Source organism: Vicia villosa, unplaced genomic scaffold (assembly GCF_029867415.1).
Source record: "Vicia villosa cultivar HV-30 ecotype Madison, WI unplaced genomic scaffold, Vvil1.0 ctg.001100F_1_1, whole genome shotgun sequence".
NCBI classification, from domain to species: domain Eukaryota; kingdom Viridiplantae; phylum Streptophyta; class Magnoliopsida; order Fabales; family Fabaceae; genus Vicia; species Vicia villosa.
In genome coordinates, this window is record NW_026705479.1 from 520,731 (window position 1) to 537,018 (window position 16,288).

The 16,288-nt window shown below is 35.8% G+C and overlaps 1 protein-coding gene, 1 long non-coding RNA gene and 1 pseudogene across 2 annotated transcripts; 2 read left to right on the forward strand and 1 right to left on the reverse strand.

The window, feature by feature from the left end:
- Nucleotides 1–878: 878 nt before the first annotated feature.
- Nucleotides 879–6,085, forward strand: LOC131633245 (ABC transporter B family member 14-like; annotated as a pseudogene).
- A 2,605-nt stretch (nt 6,086–8,690) lies between these two features.
- LOC131633253 (uncharacterized) lies at nt 8,691–9,732 on the forward strand. The gene is made up of 3 exons (XR_009293272.1): nt 8,691–8,954; nt 9,163–9,234; nt 9,545–9,732. It is a non-coding gene; the product is annotated as an uncharacterized LOC131633253 (long non-coding RNA).
- Nucleotides 9,733–9,761: 29 nt separating this feature from the next.
- LOC131633252 (uncharacterized) lies at nt 9,762–12,184 on the reverse strand. Its single transcript, XM_058903958.1, has 8 exons — nt 11,984–12,184; nt 11,773–11,881; nt 11,242–11,357; nt 11,040–11,159; nt 10,789–10,878; nt 10,518–10,642; nt 10,087–10,330; nt 9,762–9,908 (listed from the first exon to the last, which is right to left on the reverse strand). Exons 1-8 carry the CDS (start codon nt 12,182–12,184, stop codon nt 9,762–9,764), a joined length of 1,152 nt encoding a protein of 383 aa, XP_058759941.1.
- Nucleotides 12,185–16,288: the final 4,104 nt, after the last annotated feature.

The window sequence follows — 16,288 nt, forward strand, 5'->3', positions numbered from 1 at the left end:
GAAGAACTAACTAGTGACGTCGAAAGAGAAGTTTGACAAGAAGAAGTCAGAGGTCAAGCAGGCACAAGCATACCTCAAAGAATAAGAAACATGCATACAAGGTTGTAGGAATGTGTGATTACATCATATGATACTGTTGATAATGAAGGTGAGCTGGTACATTATGCTTTCTATGCAGATGTTGAGCCATTTAATGTAACTGGGGCATTGAAGGACTCGAAATGGATGCTAGCGATGAATGAGGAATGACAACAAGCCAGTTCATAAAACAACTAAGTCAATGTATGTTCTAGTTGGAAAGAAAATAGTCCATGATGAGGGCAACAAAATTGTTATGGAACCTGTTATTCAGGATAATATAGAGACATGATGAATTATAGACAAGAGGGAAATTAACAATGGTGGTGCCACCCTACACTCCACAGCAAAATAGAACTGTCGAAAGAAAGAACAAGACCATCATGAACATGGTGAGAAGTAGTGGAAAGGAAAGCACTTACCTAAAGAATTTCGGGGAGAAGTTGTGTCAACTACAACATACATTTTTAACAGATGTTCGACGAAAAAGCTAGAAGGAATTACGACAGAAGAATGTTGGTCTAGTGTCAAGCCTAGCTTAAGTCATTTGAAGGTATTTGGATCCATAGCACATTGACACGTGCCTGATCAGTTGAAAAGAAAACTTGATGACAAGTCGAACTGTTCGACCCAGTAAACCCCAAATCCTAAACCCTGAAGAATATGACTGAAATGAAAATGTCAAGAAGGATTCAATAAGAATCTTATGTGAAGAACCAACTAGTGACGTCAAAAGAGAAGTTTGACAAGAAGAAGTCAGAGGTCAAGCAGGCACAAGCATACCTCAAAGAATAAGAAACATGCATACAAGGTTGCAGGAATGTGTGATTACATCAGATGATACTGTTGATAATGAAGGTGAGCTGATACATTATGCTTTCTATGCAGATGTTGAACCATTCAATGTAACTGGGGCATTGAAGGACTCGAAATGGATGCAAGCGATGAATGAGGAATGGAATTCCATCAAAGTCAACACCACTTGGTCATTATTCGAATTGGCACAAGGCAAGAAGGCAATCAATGTGAAGTGGGTATACAAGGCAAGCCTTTTGGCGAAAGTATTTCTTCATAAATAAGGAGTCGACTTCGACAAAGTATTTTTTTGCAGTTTTTCGATTTTTTGGATGGGTTTCCAATTTTTTTTATTGATTTGGATTTGAACACGCGTAGTATGCATGATTGTTTTTGTTATTTGTTGTTCTTTTATTGTTCTTTTTGTCCTTTAATTTTATTTTGACTCGTCTTACATCTTTTATTGTACTTTGGTGTTTCTTCACCCCTTTCTATGTAATATTATAATATTAATTGCCAATAAAAAAATAGTTGCATAGACAAGAATTCAAGTACATAAGCACGTAATGTAACTTTAGTTGAATCTCGATCAAGCCATTAAATCTTGAATTTATATCTACATTTATTTAATATCAATTTAATTTTGATTAAATTGGTCATGTAGTTTAGTGGATGATAAATGGGATGTCGCAGATTTGAATTTAAAATCCTACCTATGATGCTCTTCTATAACTATCAAGTGAGCTGAATTAAAAAGAAGTTATCAAGTGAGCTGAATTAACAAGAAGTTATCAGTAAAATATAATAAATAACATTTTTTTAGAAAAATATAAAATATGACCGTAAATTTGTTTTGTATTAATAAAAATACAGAAAATTTGAATAATGAATAAGAATAAAGTGATTTAATTAAAAAGTACTAATAATTTTACAAAGAAAAGATAATGGTTTATCACCGCCTTATTCCGCAAATACCTGTTGCTGCATGCGCCCTAATCCGCGAAGCCAAATAATTATAAATAGCAACAAACCAACAACAACAACAACAACGTTGTCTCTCTCTCTGACAATCAATCTTTGTCTCTCTCTGACAATCAATCTTTGTCTCTCTCATTCTCTTATTTCCTCCTGGTTGTGAGTGATGGATCCATCACCTACTCAGATTTCATTTTCCTCGCCACATTCATCACCATCTTCTACTCACATTTCAATTTCCTCACCCCCACCTGCACCAAAACCTAATAAGAAACGAAAGGTACAATTTTTAGATGATGACATTCCTCTTCAAATGATCACACTATCATCACCTCATCATACTCTCTCACCACTGCTCAAAAGACGCTTAGAATTCATGGATGAAATCATTGAGCTCGGTGAGATGCGTTTGGAACTGTACCGTCTCATGGAGGAGACCGAAGAAGCCGTTGAGGCCCAAAGAAAGAGGAAAATTGCAATCTTGATGTCATTTAGATAGTAACTAACAAATTATTGTTCCTTTCAATCCATTATGCATTAGTGTATTCTTGATCAATCAGCTCTCAGGTATGTTGTTTTATTTCCCAAAATTAATTTTGATCCATCTGTTACAATGCTTGTGTCATGATGACTATCAGGTAATTACAGGTAATGTATTTCTGTTTACCCTTTACTTTTCTTCAATGCAATTATTAAATGAACATGTTGTTGATTGTCTAATTTCAATATTTATTCATTTTGGCTGATTTTATGCTAATCTTTGATCTCTGATCTCTAGCATTTATTCAACTGTGATTGTGATTATTAGTATGTCATGCATTTATATTTCACAACTCCAAAATTGCACTTTGGCATTTTCTATCCAATTGATGGTTCTTGTTTTACTGTGCTTAGTGTAAGGTATGGTTTTGTTAATACATATAACATAAGCCATTATTCTATGGCTTAACCATTTTCTTGTGATCCTTTTTGCTGTTTTTGTTCCTTGTAAGACAAGGGTAAAACGAGGTTAATCGAGATTCGTAGAATTTTCATCTTTTGTTTTAGTCTAATAACTTACTTGTTCATTGGAGTCTTTGCAGGTACCACACCCTTGCTACACTCATGTCATGAATAGGTCAAAATTAGTCTTGAGATCATTAGAGGTAACCTTTTCAATCAACTTCCATATACTACTACTAGATAGCTGATTGATCATATTCTATCATGTGTCCATTTTGTATTCTGTAATTTTCTATCTAATTCTAAGAAAATTTATCATACTTTTTATCTCTTGTTCAACACCTGGTTTAGTTTATACCACTATTAGTTTCTTTATATAACAAAAAGACCAATTTTGCCATCCAGCCCAAATGTTCTATCATGCTCGCTTCATCAGTTGTCACAACCAAACTTGTTTCACATAATTTAATTAATTCTCATATCCAACATTATTTGCTTGGCTTTAATTATAGGACCTATTCTTGAAACCTCAATTTTTATAAGACCAACAAATCTCATTTTATGTTTGCTTAACTTAGTTTATAGTTTGCTGCTAGATTTTGATATCATTATACCATGTTTGCGTAACATGTAATGTAACACTTGGCTTGTTTTTATATGAGCTTGCATGCTAATATTAACTAGTGCAAGAAGCATCATGAGTGATCATGACATGATTGATGTTGTTTTTCGTTTCACTGTTTCTTTTTGTCATATTTGATAGGGACAGCCAGAAGTTGAGGTTCAAAGGAAAGCGTTGACGCTGCAGGACATTCAATTGGTACAGTTTCGGAGGCTGTGTTCAAACTTAGGAAGGTTCTCAACCCCAAGAGTGTGATCAAACCAACATCACTGGCAACTTCAGCTCAACTGAAGGCAAAGAGATAAGTAGTCATACACTAGTTTATCAGATATAATAGGGAGGGATAATCCTCACATTAATCAATGAATGATGTGAATCTAAATTGTAATGTAACAATCTGATTTAGTTCAATCTCCTACTCTCTCTTTATGTCATTAATAGAAAGCAATTAACTATACTTGTTTCCATTTTCCATGAGTAACTACAAATAGAATAAGGCTCGCCACATGTCATCTACTTGTTTGCATTTTCATTGTATGTGGCCATTGCTAGCAATTTTGCTCGAATAGGTTATTTTCTATTTACCCTTAGTTTTATTCATTGCGATGATTAAATGTACTTGTTCTTTCTATAGTTTCAATATATCTTCTATATTAAATTTGGCTGCCTTACTTTTCTTGTTCAGTTCATATTTCTGACTTTAAGGTAATTTGTGATCGGCTCCATGATGTTTACAAATTGATGCAGGGACACTTTTGAGTTACGTGGCTAGTCATGCTCAACAAGCTGCCAAAGGGTTCAAGGACCTAAAATTCCCCCGGTCTACCCTATTAGCAGCACAATCTGGTCTTTAACTCCAACTGTGAGTGGATGAGTGTCATTGAAATGGGGGCCTGCTGGAACATTGGAAATGGGAAGAGGGTGAAAATCGGTGCCCGGCCCCCGGGTCAAGCTGAGTTTGAAGTGGGGAGGCATGCCACAAATTTAATTTATAGTTCACCCTAGTGAATCTGCTAATTGTTGCTGAAGTAGGCTGGTTTGACAAATCTGACAACACCGTCGGTTCGTTAACTTCACACATCATCAGCTATACTGCCATGGTCAAGATCATAATTGCTGACCGCATGTCTGTGATTGTGCAGTGTGTTTCCTCCATACTTATAGCAACAGTTATTATCATGTTTGTCAACTGGAGAATGGGTTTGGTGGCATGGGTTGTGAGGCTCTGCCACTTCATAGGTGGTCTACTACGTATTCAAACCTATTCTGCCAAAGGATTTTCAGGCTACTACCCTACTACAAATTCAGACCTTGTCGTTCTTGCATCTGCATCTGAGTCGGCAACCAGCACAAGGACTATAGCATCATTTTGTCATGAAGTACAAATACTGAAGAAAGCCAAAACATATCTGGACATCCAAAGAAAATGTACAGGAAAGAAAGTATCAAGTATGGGATCATCCAAGGCTTCTCCCTTTGCTTGTGGAACATTGCACATGCGGTTGCTTAGTGGTACACTACAATTCTGGTCGACAGACGGCAAGCCTCTTTTGAAAATGGAATAAGACCATACCAAATATTTTCTCTCACAGTTCCTTCTATCACAGAAAGATACACACTGATCCCAACTGTCATTACTGCCATCAATATGCTAACCCCAGCATTCAAAACCCTTGACCATATAACTGAGTTTGAACCAGATATACCCGACGACTCAATCCGTGAAGATTGAAGGAACTGTCAAATTTGAAAATGTAAATTCCCTTTAAGACCTGCAGTCAATGTTCTTGACAGTTTCAGTTTACAAATTGAAGATGGATCTAAGGTGGCTTCTGTAGGACCGAGTAGCGTTGTTAAGTCGTCTGTTTTGGCCATTTTACTAAATTTTTATGATCCAGTGGAGGGAAAATTGAGTTGTTCTTCATCTATTTTAACGCCTATTAGGGTCGCCAAATTTTTAACATCCTCAATTATTGGTGGCTTTCAGTAGCAAAAGACTCGAGGTTCTACAAGGTTTGGTGGTATCAGATGCAGCTACTGTTGTGGACTGTATATATGGAAAAGTTGTTATGACATGACATGATTGACTCCGTTTATTGTTTAACTATTTCTTTTGGTCATATAAGATATGGAGAGTCAGCAGTTGAGATTGCAAATGAAGGCGTTGACGCTGCAGGGTATGCAATTGGTACGGCTTCAGAGGTTTGTGTTTAAACTTAGGAATTGTGATCAAACCAACATCACTGTCTAAAGCTTCTGCCCCAGCAAACTGAAGGCTAAGAGATAACTAGCCACACTAACAAGAGAATGAGCATCTCCTTATACACTCTAGTTATCTTCAGTTCATTTTTCTGACTTTAAGGTAATCTGTGATCTGCTCTGTGATATTTACAAAGTGATGCAGGGAGGACGCCTTTGATTTGGGTTGCTAGTCATGCTCAACAATCTGCTAGTGTTCATGAACAAAAACTTCCACCGGTCTACCCTATTGGATGCACAATCTGGATGGGGTCTGTTAGTCTGGTAGCTTGCAGACCAAATGAGTTTACAAGATTGTTGCTCTCTTACCTCTGATTTGTGATTGTTTTCTTATATGATAAGACTAAGAGTGTAAGACTGTTATGTTTTTTCAAATATCGTTTGGTTTCAAATGTACACAATCAACATATTATTTCCTACACATTTATTTTGAAGAATGTAATACAATATAAACATCACAAAAAAGCATTGTTGCTACATGAAAATTATTTTAAAATTGACTGTCAAGCGTGTTTAATCTTACTATCTTAAATATAATTCTTCACATTTTTTATTTCATCGCAAAAACTAAACACTGATCAAAATGATGTCTTTTCACCACGAGGAAAAAGAGACTAGAAGTAGGATCATCTTGTAGTAATGCCAATCTCACAACAGGTTCAGCACCATTAGAATTCTAAATTACTTTTTAGAATTTATAACACATTTAAAAACATATTTTAATTAAGCCTATGCAACACACGGCTTATGTAACTAGTATAAAAATAAAGGAGGATGAAATTTCTAAATTGTGACACATGGGATTTTTGTATGACGTGGAACAAACTAAATTATTTTATTAAGTCTCCCACGAAAACGCTGAATTAGACTCTAAATTGAGTTGTGAGTTCTGACTCCAACACGAAACTTGTATCTTATGCTTTCAGCTTTCTAACGCAAATTAGAACACATCAAACAGCATCCTGTAACTTAAGTTATGACTTGCAAAGCGAGAAGGTGTCAAATTAATGTTTATTCAGCAAATAAGTAACAGAATTAAAATAAAAACAAAAATAAACTAAACTTGAAGAACACGTCAAAAAGTAAAAATAACATTGAAAACTTTAGAATTTTCGTGACACAATAGTAAAGAGCGTATATCAAAATACACGGATGATCATTTGCAGAATTTCTGATGAAGCAAAACTTCTTCTTTACTTCAAGGAACAATGGTGATGCACAGCTTCAATCAAGGCCTAAAAGGAACAACTCTGAGTATTTAAGGTTGCTTCTAGAGAGTGACATTATCCATCATGGGATGAAACTTGGATCGCAGTATGAATCTCTTTACCCTTCTGAGGGAAAGATAAACTTTCTTCTTTGGCGATGACTTTGTTCGGTGAGTGTATCTTTGTGCATGTTTCAGTTTTTCACAAAATATACATTGGTTTAACAGTATGGACTAAAGCTACGTGCATAATAATTTTGTAGGAACTAAAACATGCTATTTATTTTTATAAGGACCAAAAACAAAATTTTGATATTTTATAGGGAAAAAAAATATTTAACCCTTGTTTATTATTTATAAATACCCATGTTAAGGCTCCCACGTTAGACAGTATAGGGTCATATAAATACCCATGTTACATAAAGGCTTCTGACCCTAAACACGTAGTTATAAGTGAGAGTAATCTTCATTTAAAAGTCGATTTTGTAGGTATAAGTTTGACCCAACCTACATAATCTAACATGGTATCTTAGTCTTGTTTAAGATTTCTTGGACCACCCGCTATCAGATTTTTGCTATCGGACCACCTACCATCTATTTTCACGGTTTATATGTGGAGTCCTGTGTGTGAGGGAGTATGTTAAGGCTCCTACATTAGACAATATATGACCTTAACATTGCTCATAAGTGGGGACATTATTCACCTTAAATCCATACCTATCTTAGGAGTCATTTTTGAAATGTACAGATTGAAGTCATGTGATGTTTTTTGTACAAGATCAAACCAACAAATATTTATTTGATTAAATGACTAGAAATATGCAAAAAGTTGATGTTGAAGAAGGTTGTAAATGAGATGTTGGGCCTAATTCTTTATGGAATTTCAGGTTGCATAACACATGGATTTATATTGGGACTCCGAATGTTTCATTTCTTGTTGCATTGGACACTGGCAGTAATCGGCTTTGGGTTCCTTGTGATTGCATAGAATGTGCTCCTTTCTCAGCTGATAACTACAATGTGTTGGTATGTGGATGCCATGAACTTCATATGCCTTTTATTTCTCAAACCTTTTCCATTTCTGTGATGTTATGAAGAGCTTCATTGTTACTTCATTTAGTTCAAGTTTTGTATTTTTTTTCTTGATTTTCTTTATTAACTTGGATGCTATTTTCATTTTGTGAATCATTTGTCGTGTGAGAATAGGGGATTCTGGGATTAAGCAGTCCCTTAATCAAGGGCCCCTTATATTAAGGGACAAAAAATACACTATAATTTTTCTTGTTTGGACTTCTTTGATAAGAACCTTAGTAGATTTAGCAGTTTTCAATGATTGATTGACAGATGCTCCCTCGTATATGGGAGCATCTCTGATGCAGGATAGGGATTTCAATCAATATAGTCCATCATTGTCAATCACCAGCAGGCATCTCCCTTGCAGTCATCAGTTGTGTAATCCAAATACCAGTTGCAAACATTCCAAGGATCCTTGTCCTTATTTTGCTGATTACGCCTCAGATGATAATACATCAAGTTCTGGATTTTTTATTGAAGACAAACTACATTTGGCATCCAACAATGCAACAAAGAATTCTGTTCAAGCCTCTATCATTTTTGGGTATGTATAGTAATGTATAACATCATCATATTATTTTGTTCATTCAGAGTTCTCATATGTTGAGAAAGATTACAAGCCGTGAGTTTGATTTGCCTCAGTTCTAGTGGTGTGGTGAAGATAATTAGTTTTTATGAGTGCAGTTGCGGTAGGAAACAAGGTGGAGACTTTTTAGCAGGAGCTGCTCCTAATGATTTGTTGGGGCTAGGACCTGGAAGCATTTCAGTCCCAAGTTTGCTGGCAAAGGCAGGACTTATTCGGAATTCTTTCTCACTTTGTTTAAACTCTGTTCTTAAAATTTAAAATAGTTCTTCTTGTGAAATCTCTTTTATCTTCCCAATATCATTTCCCTATCTTTTTTATGATTTTGATGATATACAAACTAGTTGTGCAGGGTTGTTTGGCTGTATTACAGTCTGGTTACGACGACTACATACATCACCGTTGGACGAGAGTATACGGTATCTCACTGCATACCTTACATCAAACACAGTTTCATTTTCTTTCTCCATGCACAGTCTCTTAATTCGTTTCCCTTTTCATATTCTTTTATTGATTTTATACTTCTCTCCTTTTTTCTTCTCTATTATTCAGTCCAAGAAACAAGTTTGAGAGCACATGCATGTTTGCTGACAATGATTTTGTCTTTAATTGATATTTTTGTTTCAGAAAACTTCTTGATGGGCTATCATATGTCTTTGATAGGGAGAATCTAAGCTTTTGGCTGGTCTAGATCCAATTGTGAGTATTTCTCTCACTTTAAAAAACTCATTGGTTTTCTGCTCATTTAGAATGGATTCTTATTGAATTATTAATTTTTGGGCCATTTGCCAAAGATAGCCTTTCCTGTTTATCTTTTCTCTTAATATTTATTTAGGATTGTGGGGTTACCTTATATGTTAAATGTCTTCTATAGTTTATTCATTTGTTTCTATTTCAAGCAAACAAGGACACAAATAGTAGTATCGGCATTGTTTCTATAATTTTCTGCCCTGTCTTGTGACTGTTTTTCATGGTAATTTCTGCTTGATGCTAATGGCTAAGATTGCAGGTCAAGATAGCAGCATGAGAGCACACCAAATTTTACATCACTTTGAGTATGAGCAAAACAATATATCTGAACCATCCAACTCTTTTTAAGAGATTAAGCATAGGATTGTATTCATCAGCCATAAAATCAGCACAGCAAATGTGAGATTCATATACGAGTATGATCAATTTACAACAAGATATTAGTGAATTGTTCTAACCTCAGTAAATTTCTATGTTCAATACATACCAGAATCTTGGAGTGATCTACAGTATTCTGATATCTTTGAGGAGTTTCTAACCTGGTCCCATATCTTGGCTGAACTTTCTAGCCATTCACGCTCAGACACGGGTCTCATGAAAGATGACCGCTTCACTGATAAAATCTGACAAAACATATCACAATAAGTCCTAAATTCTATAGATTATTAATACTAACTGGTCAGCAAGAAAGGAGGTAATATATTTACAGCAACAACAAAAACTTAATAAATCATATAGGGAAGTATTTATGGGATATTCATTCCGCACATGTGGCGTTTGCATGGAGATAGAAAGAGTTACCTGATCTCGTATTTTCCTTAGAGCAGAAATGTAACTCTCAGCTCTGGGATTTTCTTTTTTTTCTTTACATGGGATCGTAAACAAATTTAGCATGTTAGAATCTGTATCCCTATTAGAAGATGAAACTTGCTCATCAGGATGGTTTCTAGTAGTTTTTGTAACAAAAGAGGATGTTTTGAAATACTGTATGAGCTCCTTCCTCAGCAGCAAAATATTTTTAGGAGTCAACTCTTGATCTCTTAGCCTGTATTAGTAAACATAAAGTTAATGTGAGTGCTTCACTATACAACAACCTTTTTCCTATTCGGTAATGAAGTGGATACATACAATGTCAAACAGTGTAAACTTATAATCTGATTCGGATTGTAAAATAATTTCAATTTGATGACTAATTTATGCCAATTCTTTTCTGCAAAAAAGAAATTTCTTACTTTGTGCGTACAAAAACAGGAGTAGCGATGTATTCCCTTTCAGGAACTTTGCTATCTTTCTCAACAAGCCCTGAGCTAGAAGACAGTAAGGATGGGTCTGAAATGTCACCCTTCAGCAAGTCAGCCTATATATTATAACAAGCACAGCATGGTTATTCCTTTTCAATGCATTAAATAGTATAAGATGAAACCAATACCGTTGACACAGGCATCAAACACAACAATGAAGCATCTGCAAATATCATAAGCAAACTAAGAGCATTGCACATACCGTTGACATCAAATGCCACAAGTCGTCATCATGGACTCCGTCTGACACCACCAGCAGAATATGACATGTGGATGCTAGAAAAACAGCAAGCTAGAAAGATTCTTTTTAGCATCCCAGCATGATCAAATTGATCAGACACAGCGGTCGGTAATAAGTTTAAAAAAAGGACAATTGTGATCATGATTGGAAGTTTATACACAGAATTATATTTTCATTGAAAAAGTATTCTCTGCTCGGGAGTCACTGTTTACCTGAATAGCCATAATCTCTTGAGCCAATTCAGCTGACAAAGATTCTCCACTCATCACCGAAATTGTTGAAGACCCATCAGGTTCCATCATCTCAGCTAAAACAGAAGCACTGAATACAGGCTACAAATACAAGGAATCAAGTGATTACACAAATAAGAAAATGAAGAAAACATTTAGAGCATCAAGTTATCATGGTTAAAACCTGTGTATCAAGAAGAATAACACGTTCAGCCGATATCCTTGGTTCAATGCCCTTAGAACAATGCCTTGCCATAGCTCTTTCCTCTTTAGATTCGATGACAAAAGGTGGTAGCATCTCTACTACATGCCCAGATATCAATCAAATCAAAGTTAACAAATGTTCAAATAAATAGAATCATTAAAGTAGAGTAAAAACTCATTCTAGTCCATAGAAAAAAATGCATAACATAGTTTACTCCTCAGAAAAAAGTCCACAAATTATCATAAGAATTACAAAATCTTGATGCATTAATCTATTGAAGGACACATTTATGGTGGTTATAATTCAATAGCATAGAACAATTTGAACGAACCTATATTGTTTTGCATTAAGCTATTTAATACTAAATTTATCACTACTAAGGTATTGCATAAAGGCTTTTGCATTTTGGTAACAGATGTTGCGATGCTGATTGCGGTTGTTGCGGTCTGAATTAACCACAATTTGAATATATACTCTAAAATCATTTGTGAGTAAAGAAACTAAACTAACCCGAAGAAGTTGAATCAAAAGCATAAAGTTCATTCATTATAGAGGACTTGCCAACTCCAGGTCCTCCAATCACTCCGATCACAGTGAAGTTCGTATTCTCAGTCAAAAACTACACCATTACAAAAATCGAATATCAAATTACGGTTAATCTTTATAAACTTCGAATTGTATATGTTTTGATTGAACGAATTATAAAGCTGAAAGTTCGTACAGGGAGAAAGCGATCGGGCTGGAAATTCCAAGAATCGGAGAGAAGGTTGAGGGATATGGCGAAAGGGATACCGGAGTGGTGCTGCGTGGTATCTTCTTCTCCAGATTCACCGCGGCTGAATTTTCCGGCGACGGGAGCTCCGGCAACGGGTTTGGAGTTTGCAAGAAAGAGCGTTGGAGGAGAGGGATCAGGTCCCGCCATTTTTTCGTTTTTAGTTTCTAATTTGAAAATTGCGATTGCAAGAATGTGACGTAACTGTTTAACTGTAAGAATTTAACAAATGTAAGTAAAACAAACAAGAAGATTTTTTTTTAGCAATATAACTTGGAATACGAACAAAAAAAAATGAGAGAAATATAAAAAAGTTGGTAGTGATTTTTATGAGTAAATTTGGTTTTGGATATAAACATTACTTATTTCATTCCATAAAATATACTCAGGCCCTCCGTATCTTTTTCATTGTTTTTTTATTTTATTTTGCATATCAACAAATTAATAATTATTGTTATTTTTTAAATTAGTATTTAATGGAAATACACCGACAGTGTAAAGCAGTTTTACACTGTCAATAAAATCCAAACCGTTAATTTTTGTAAACGTTTATAAAGTATTTATTTTTAAGGGTTGTGATGTACTGACCGTGTAAAAAAATTTACACTGACAGTGCACTACCTTTAAGCTCTTTAAATTATGATTTTTTTTTATAATTAATAATTTACTCTGGCCTTCTATTTCTTTTTGTTTATATTTTTTATAATAAATAAAGAGAATCTCTAACTCTACCCCTTAGTCTCGCATGCACTATACGTGCGTTGCCAAAAATGTCTCATGTTTTTTGAAAATGTATCTTCGGAAGCACTTTTTCTTTTGTTTCAAAGTTGTTTTGTTTCGTATGTGCATCTACTGATTTCTTCCAGTTATGCATCTACGGAACAATTTAATGTTAAACTCGCGCCAGACTCCTCTCCTCCCTCATTCTTCTCATTTCAACTTCTACTCTCTCAATCTCTCTAAACATCTAAAATCAAAGTTCCACCAAACTTCGTTATTTTCTCACGAGTTCGTCAGGGAACATCAACATCAACGATCAACAGACTCTGTCTCCTTCAAAACTCAATTTAATCGGTAAGTTTTCGACTTTTCGAGTTATTTTTTAGTTTTCCCGTAATATAGTTAGAATTCAATTTTTAGGTGTAGAAATGATTGAATAGTTTTAGAAACATAGTTTAGAGACAATGTAGGTATTTTTGAATGTGTAAAATGGACGATCAAGCCGCCAAAATGGAGGGTTTTAAGCCTCTAGAACAGTGACAGACGTCATTGCTGCGTCCTTGGAGTTTCAGAACGTTCTGTAGGTGACTCTATGGAACAAATGAGACGTTAGATAGTTCCGCAGATGCATCTACGGAACAAACCAAGTTTTTTGAAATGTTAGCTTGTTCCGTAGATACATCTACGAAAGAGTTATGTATTTGCATCTACGGAAGTAAATTTGTTTTTTCCTTTTCTTTTTAATTACTAAATTGTATCTAACTCGATTTTATTTGTAATACGATGCAGACATTATGGTCGACCATCCAGACCACATTATATCTTGGAGGATTACACAGTATGCCTTTGTGCGACGTGCACATATGCAGATGCTGTCACATGTGACTGATGGATCCTTCGTTCCACAGATGCACCTGATACATCCGTTACAGCAGAGATACCTATTACACCAGTCCCAGCTGAGGGGCCTTCCATATCTATAACCTCATCTTAGAGGCCTCGGGATGATGGTGAGGGTTCCTCACAGACGCCTCCGCCTGCAGACGATGTCGGGACACTTCTTCTACTCTTGTGCCACCTCCGGCCGATGCTGGATCTCTGGTGCCACCTCCTGAGCTGCACGAGGAGGTTTATGCGCATGAGGAGCCTTTGGGCTACCCAGTGGGTCCTTCAGATTTATCCCTGTTGACATGGTATGCTGATTATTCAGCCAGACATTTTTGGGACGGAGAGGTAAAATTTCTTAGACGCGGCAGTACGAGGCCGAGCTCCTTGCGGCACAGCAGGCTGCTGATGACCCAGTAGAGAAGGACATACACAGGAAGCGGGTGCTGAGATGTTACTTCTTATTTTTGTTAGGCACTCAGCTGTTCGTGGACACCAGCTCCTCGCACACAAATGTTGTTTACTTGAGATACTTATCAGATACCACACGTATCCACGTGTACAACTGAGGAGCGGCTATACTGACGTACAGCTACCATAGACTGAGAGACGGCTGCCTGTGGAAGGTAAGGACCGTGACTCGCAGTTGTTCCCTCTTAGTGGTAACAATTTTATATCATTCTACTTTTTCTCCAAGTTACACATTATATATTTGTGATAATGTATGATCCCCGTGTTTTTTTAGAGTTTTACTCCAAATGGTACCACATGCATTTTCATAAGTCGAGTCACATGTGAATTGCATTTGAGTCTTATTTGATTATGTTTGTGGTGATGTAATGACTTGATGATGAGATGTTTGTTGTGATGTGATGACTTGATGATGAGATGTTTGTTGTGATGTATCGGAATCTTACTTGTGAATCACATATATTATCATGGTTGATTGTTGACATTGTTGTTGTTTCATGAGTTGATTATGTGATTTGAATTCTTGAGACGATGATATGTTTGTTGTGACGTGATGATAGTGTAATTGTGAATTTGAATATGTTGTCTTAATTGATTAATGACATTGTTCCCGTAGTGAAAGTTGTATTATATTGGTAAGTTATTTTGACTTGATGAAAATTGTTGTAAGATGTTATGTGATGCGAAGTGGTGAAAATTATGTATGATCTATATCTCCTATATTATTTATCATGCATTTCGTTATATTGTAAGATATCTCACCCCTTTGTTGATATTTCCTCTACCATGGGAAATGGGCAGGTATTCAAGATTAGCTATGGATGTTCGAAGTGACTTTATGAAGTTTTTATGTTGCTTTATGGCAAGTCGAGTTGGTGTCTATTGCTCTGATACGTAGCACTCTGGGGGATTAGTTGTTATTAGTTAATTGTTGTAATCCATGTTGACATTTGTTTTTAAGTAGAAGTGAAAGATATTTATAAGTTAAAGTTGTAAGTGGTAAATGAAGTTTTGTTCTAAATGCTATGTATCTTTATTAAATACAGTATAAGTATGTTTGTTTGGTTAAGTCAAAATGTGACATCCCATCATTTGATGAATATTTTTTTAATGCACTCTGATTTTCACTTATAATTGCGGGGTAGAATTTGGGGTGTTACAGAATGCACAACAAAAGAGGTTGTTTCGAAGATGCATCTCAGAAAGCACCCTTATTGCCTGTGAAAGGTATTTCAGATATGCATCTCTGAAACCCTAAACAGTGATGTTTTTTTTAATCATCAAAGTTTTGATACATAATTAGATTAAAACGATAATAGAAACGCAAATGAAAAATGATAAGAAATAAAAAACGATAATAAACACAATATATTCTTCTTGAATAAAAAAATAATACATAAATTATTGTGGAATAAAAAAAGCATAGCCTACTACGTGTGCCTAATCCTCACCCCATGGCCCCCTCCTCTGCCTCATGTATCCCACCTCACTTGCTGCATCCCTAACCATCCGCTTTACGATGGCCACCGCCTCAGGTCCGCCCCTCTCAATGATATCTAAGTCCAAAGCCTCTTGCTCAATCTACTGTATCAGGTGACAGATCGGTATGACATCATTGGTATGGTCATCCTGGACTTTTCGGTTCTCCAAAATCTCCTCATGAGCTAGCCTAGTGTTACCTTAAAAATATTTTAAGGTATTTGAGTGGCGCATTTAAGGAAAGGGTCATATGAATTAAGGGATTTTTCTTCTACAAAGTGCAATTTGTAAGTAATTGAGGTCGACAATAAGCAGGGAAAGTTATAAGGTAGTAAAGGGAGAAGTCGACGTGGTGGCCAAGCAAGATAGTCGAAGTGTGTCCGTTGACCACGTTGAAGATTGAGACTTGTAAAAAAGTTCCAATTATATTTATGTGCTGGAGGTTGGCCTCGAAGCAGACACTTGAGCGGGATAAATTTGAAATTTGAAAGCACCAGCAGTTACGTATGAGTATTTCAAAATAAGCGCCAAAGACGTGGGGAGCAGTTATATTAAGACATGTCAAACATTTAGCAGGTTTTAGTCTGTAGGCAGTTAGTTTGTAGTTATTATAAATAAGAGGTCCAACGAAGGATTTTCTGTGTTCACTTGTACTAAATCACTTGTAAAAAAACTTCACATTCCAAGAGTAAGGAAGCA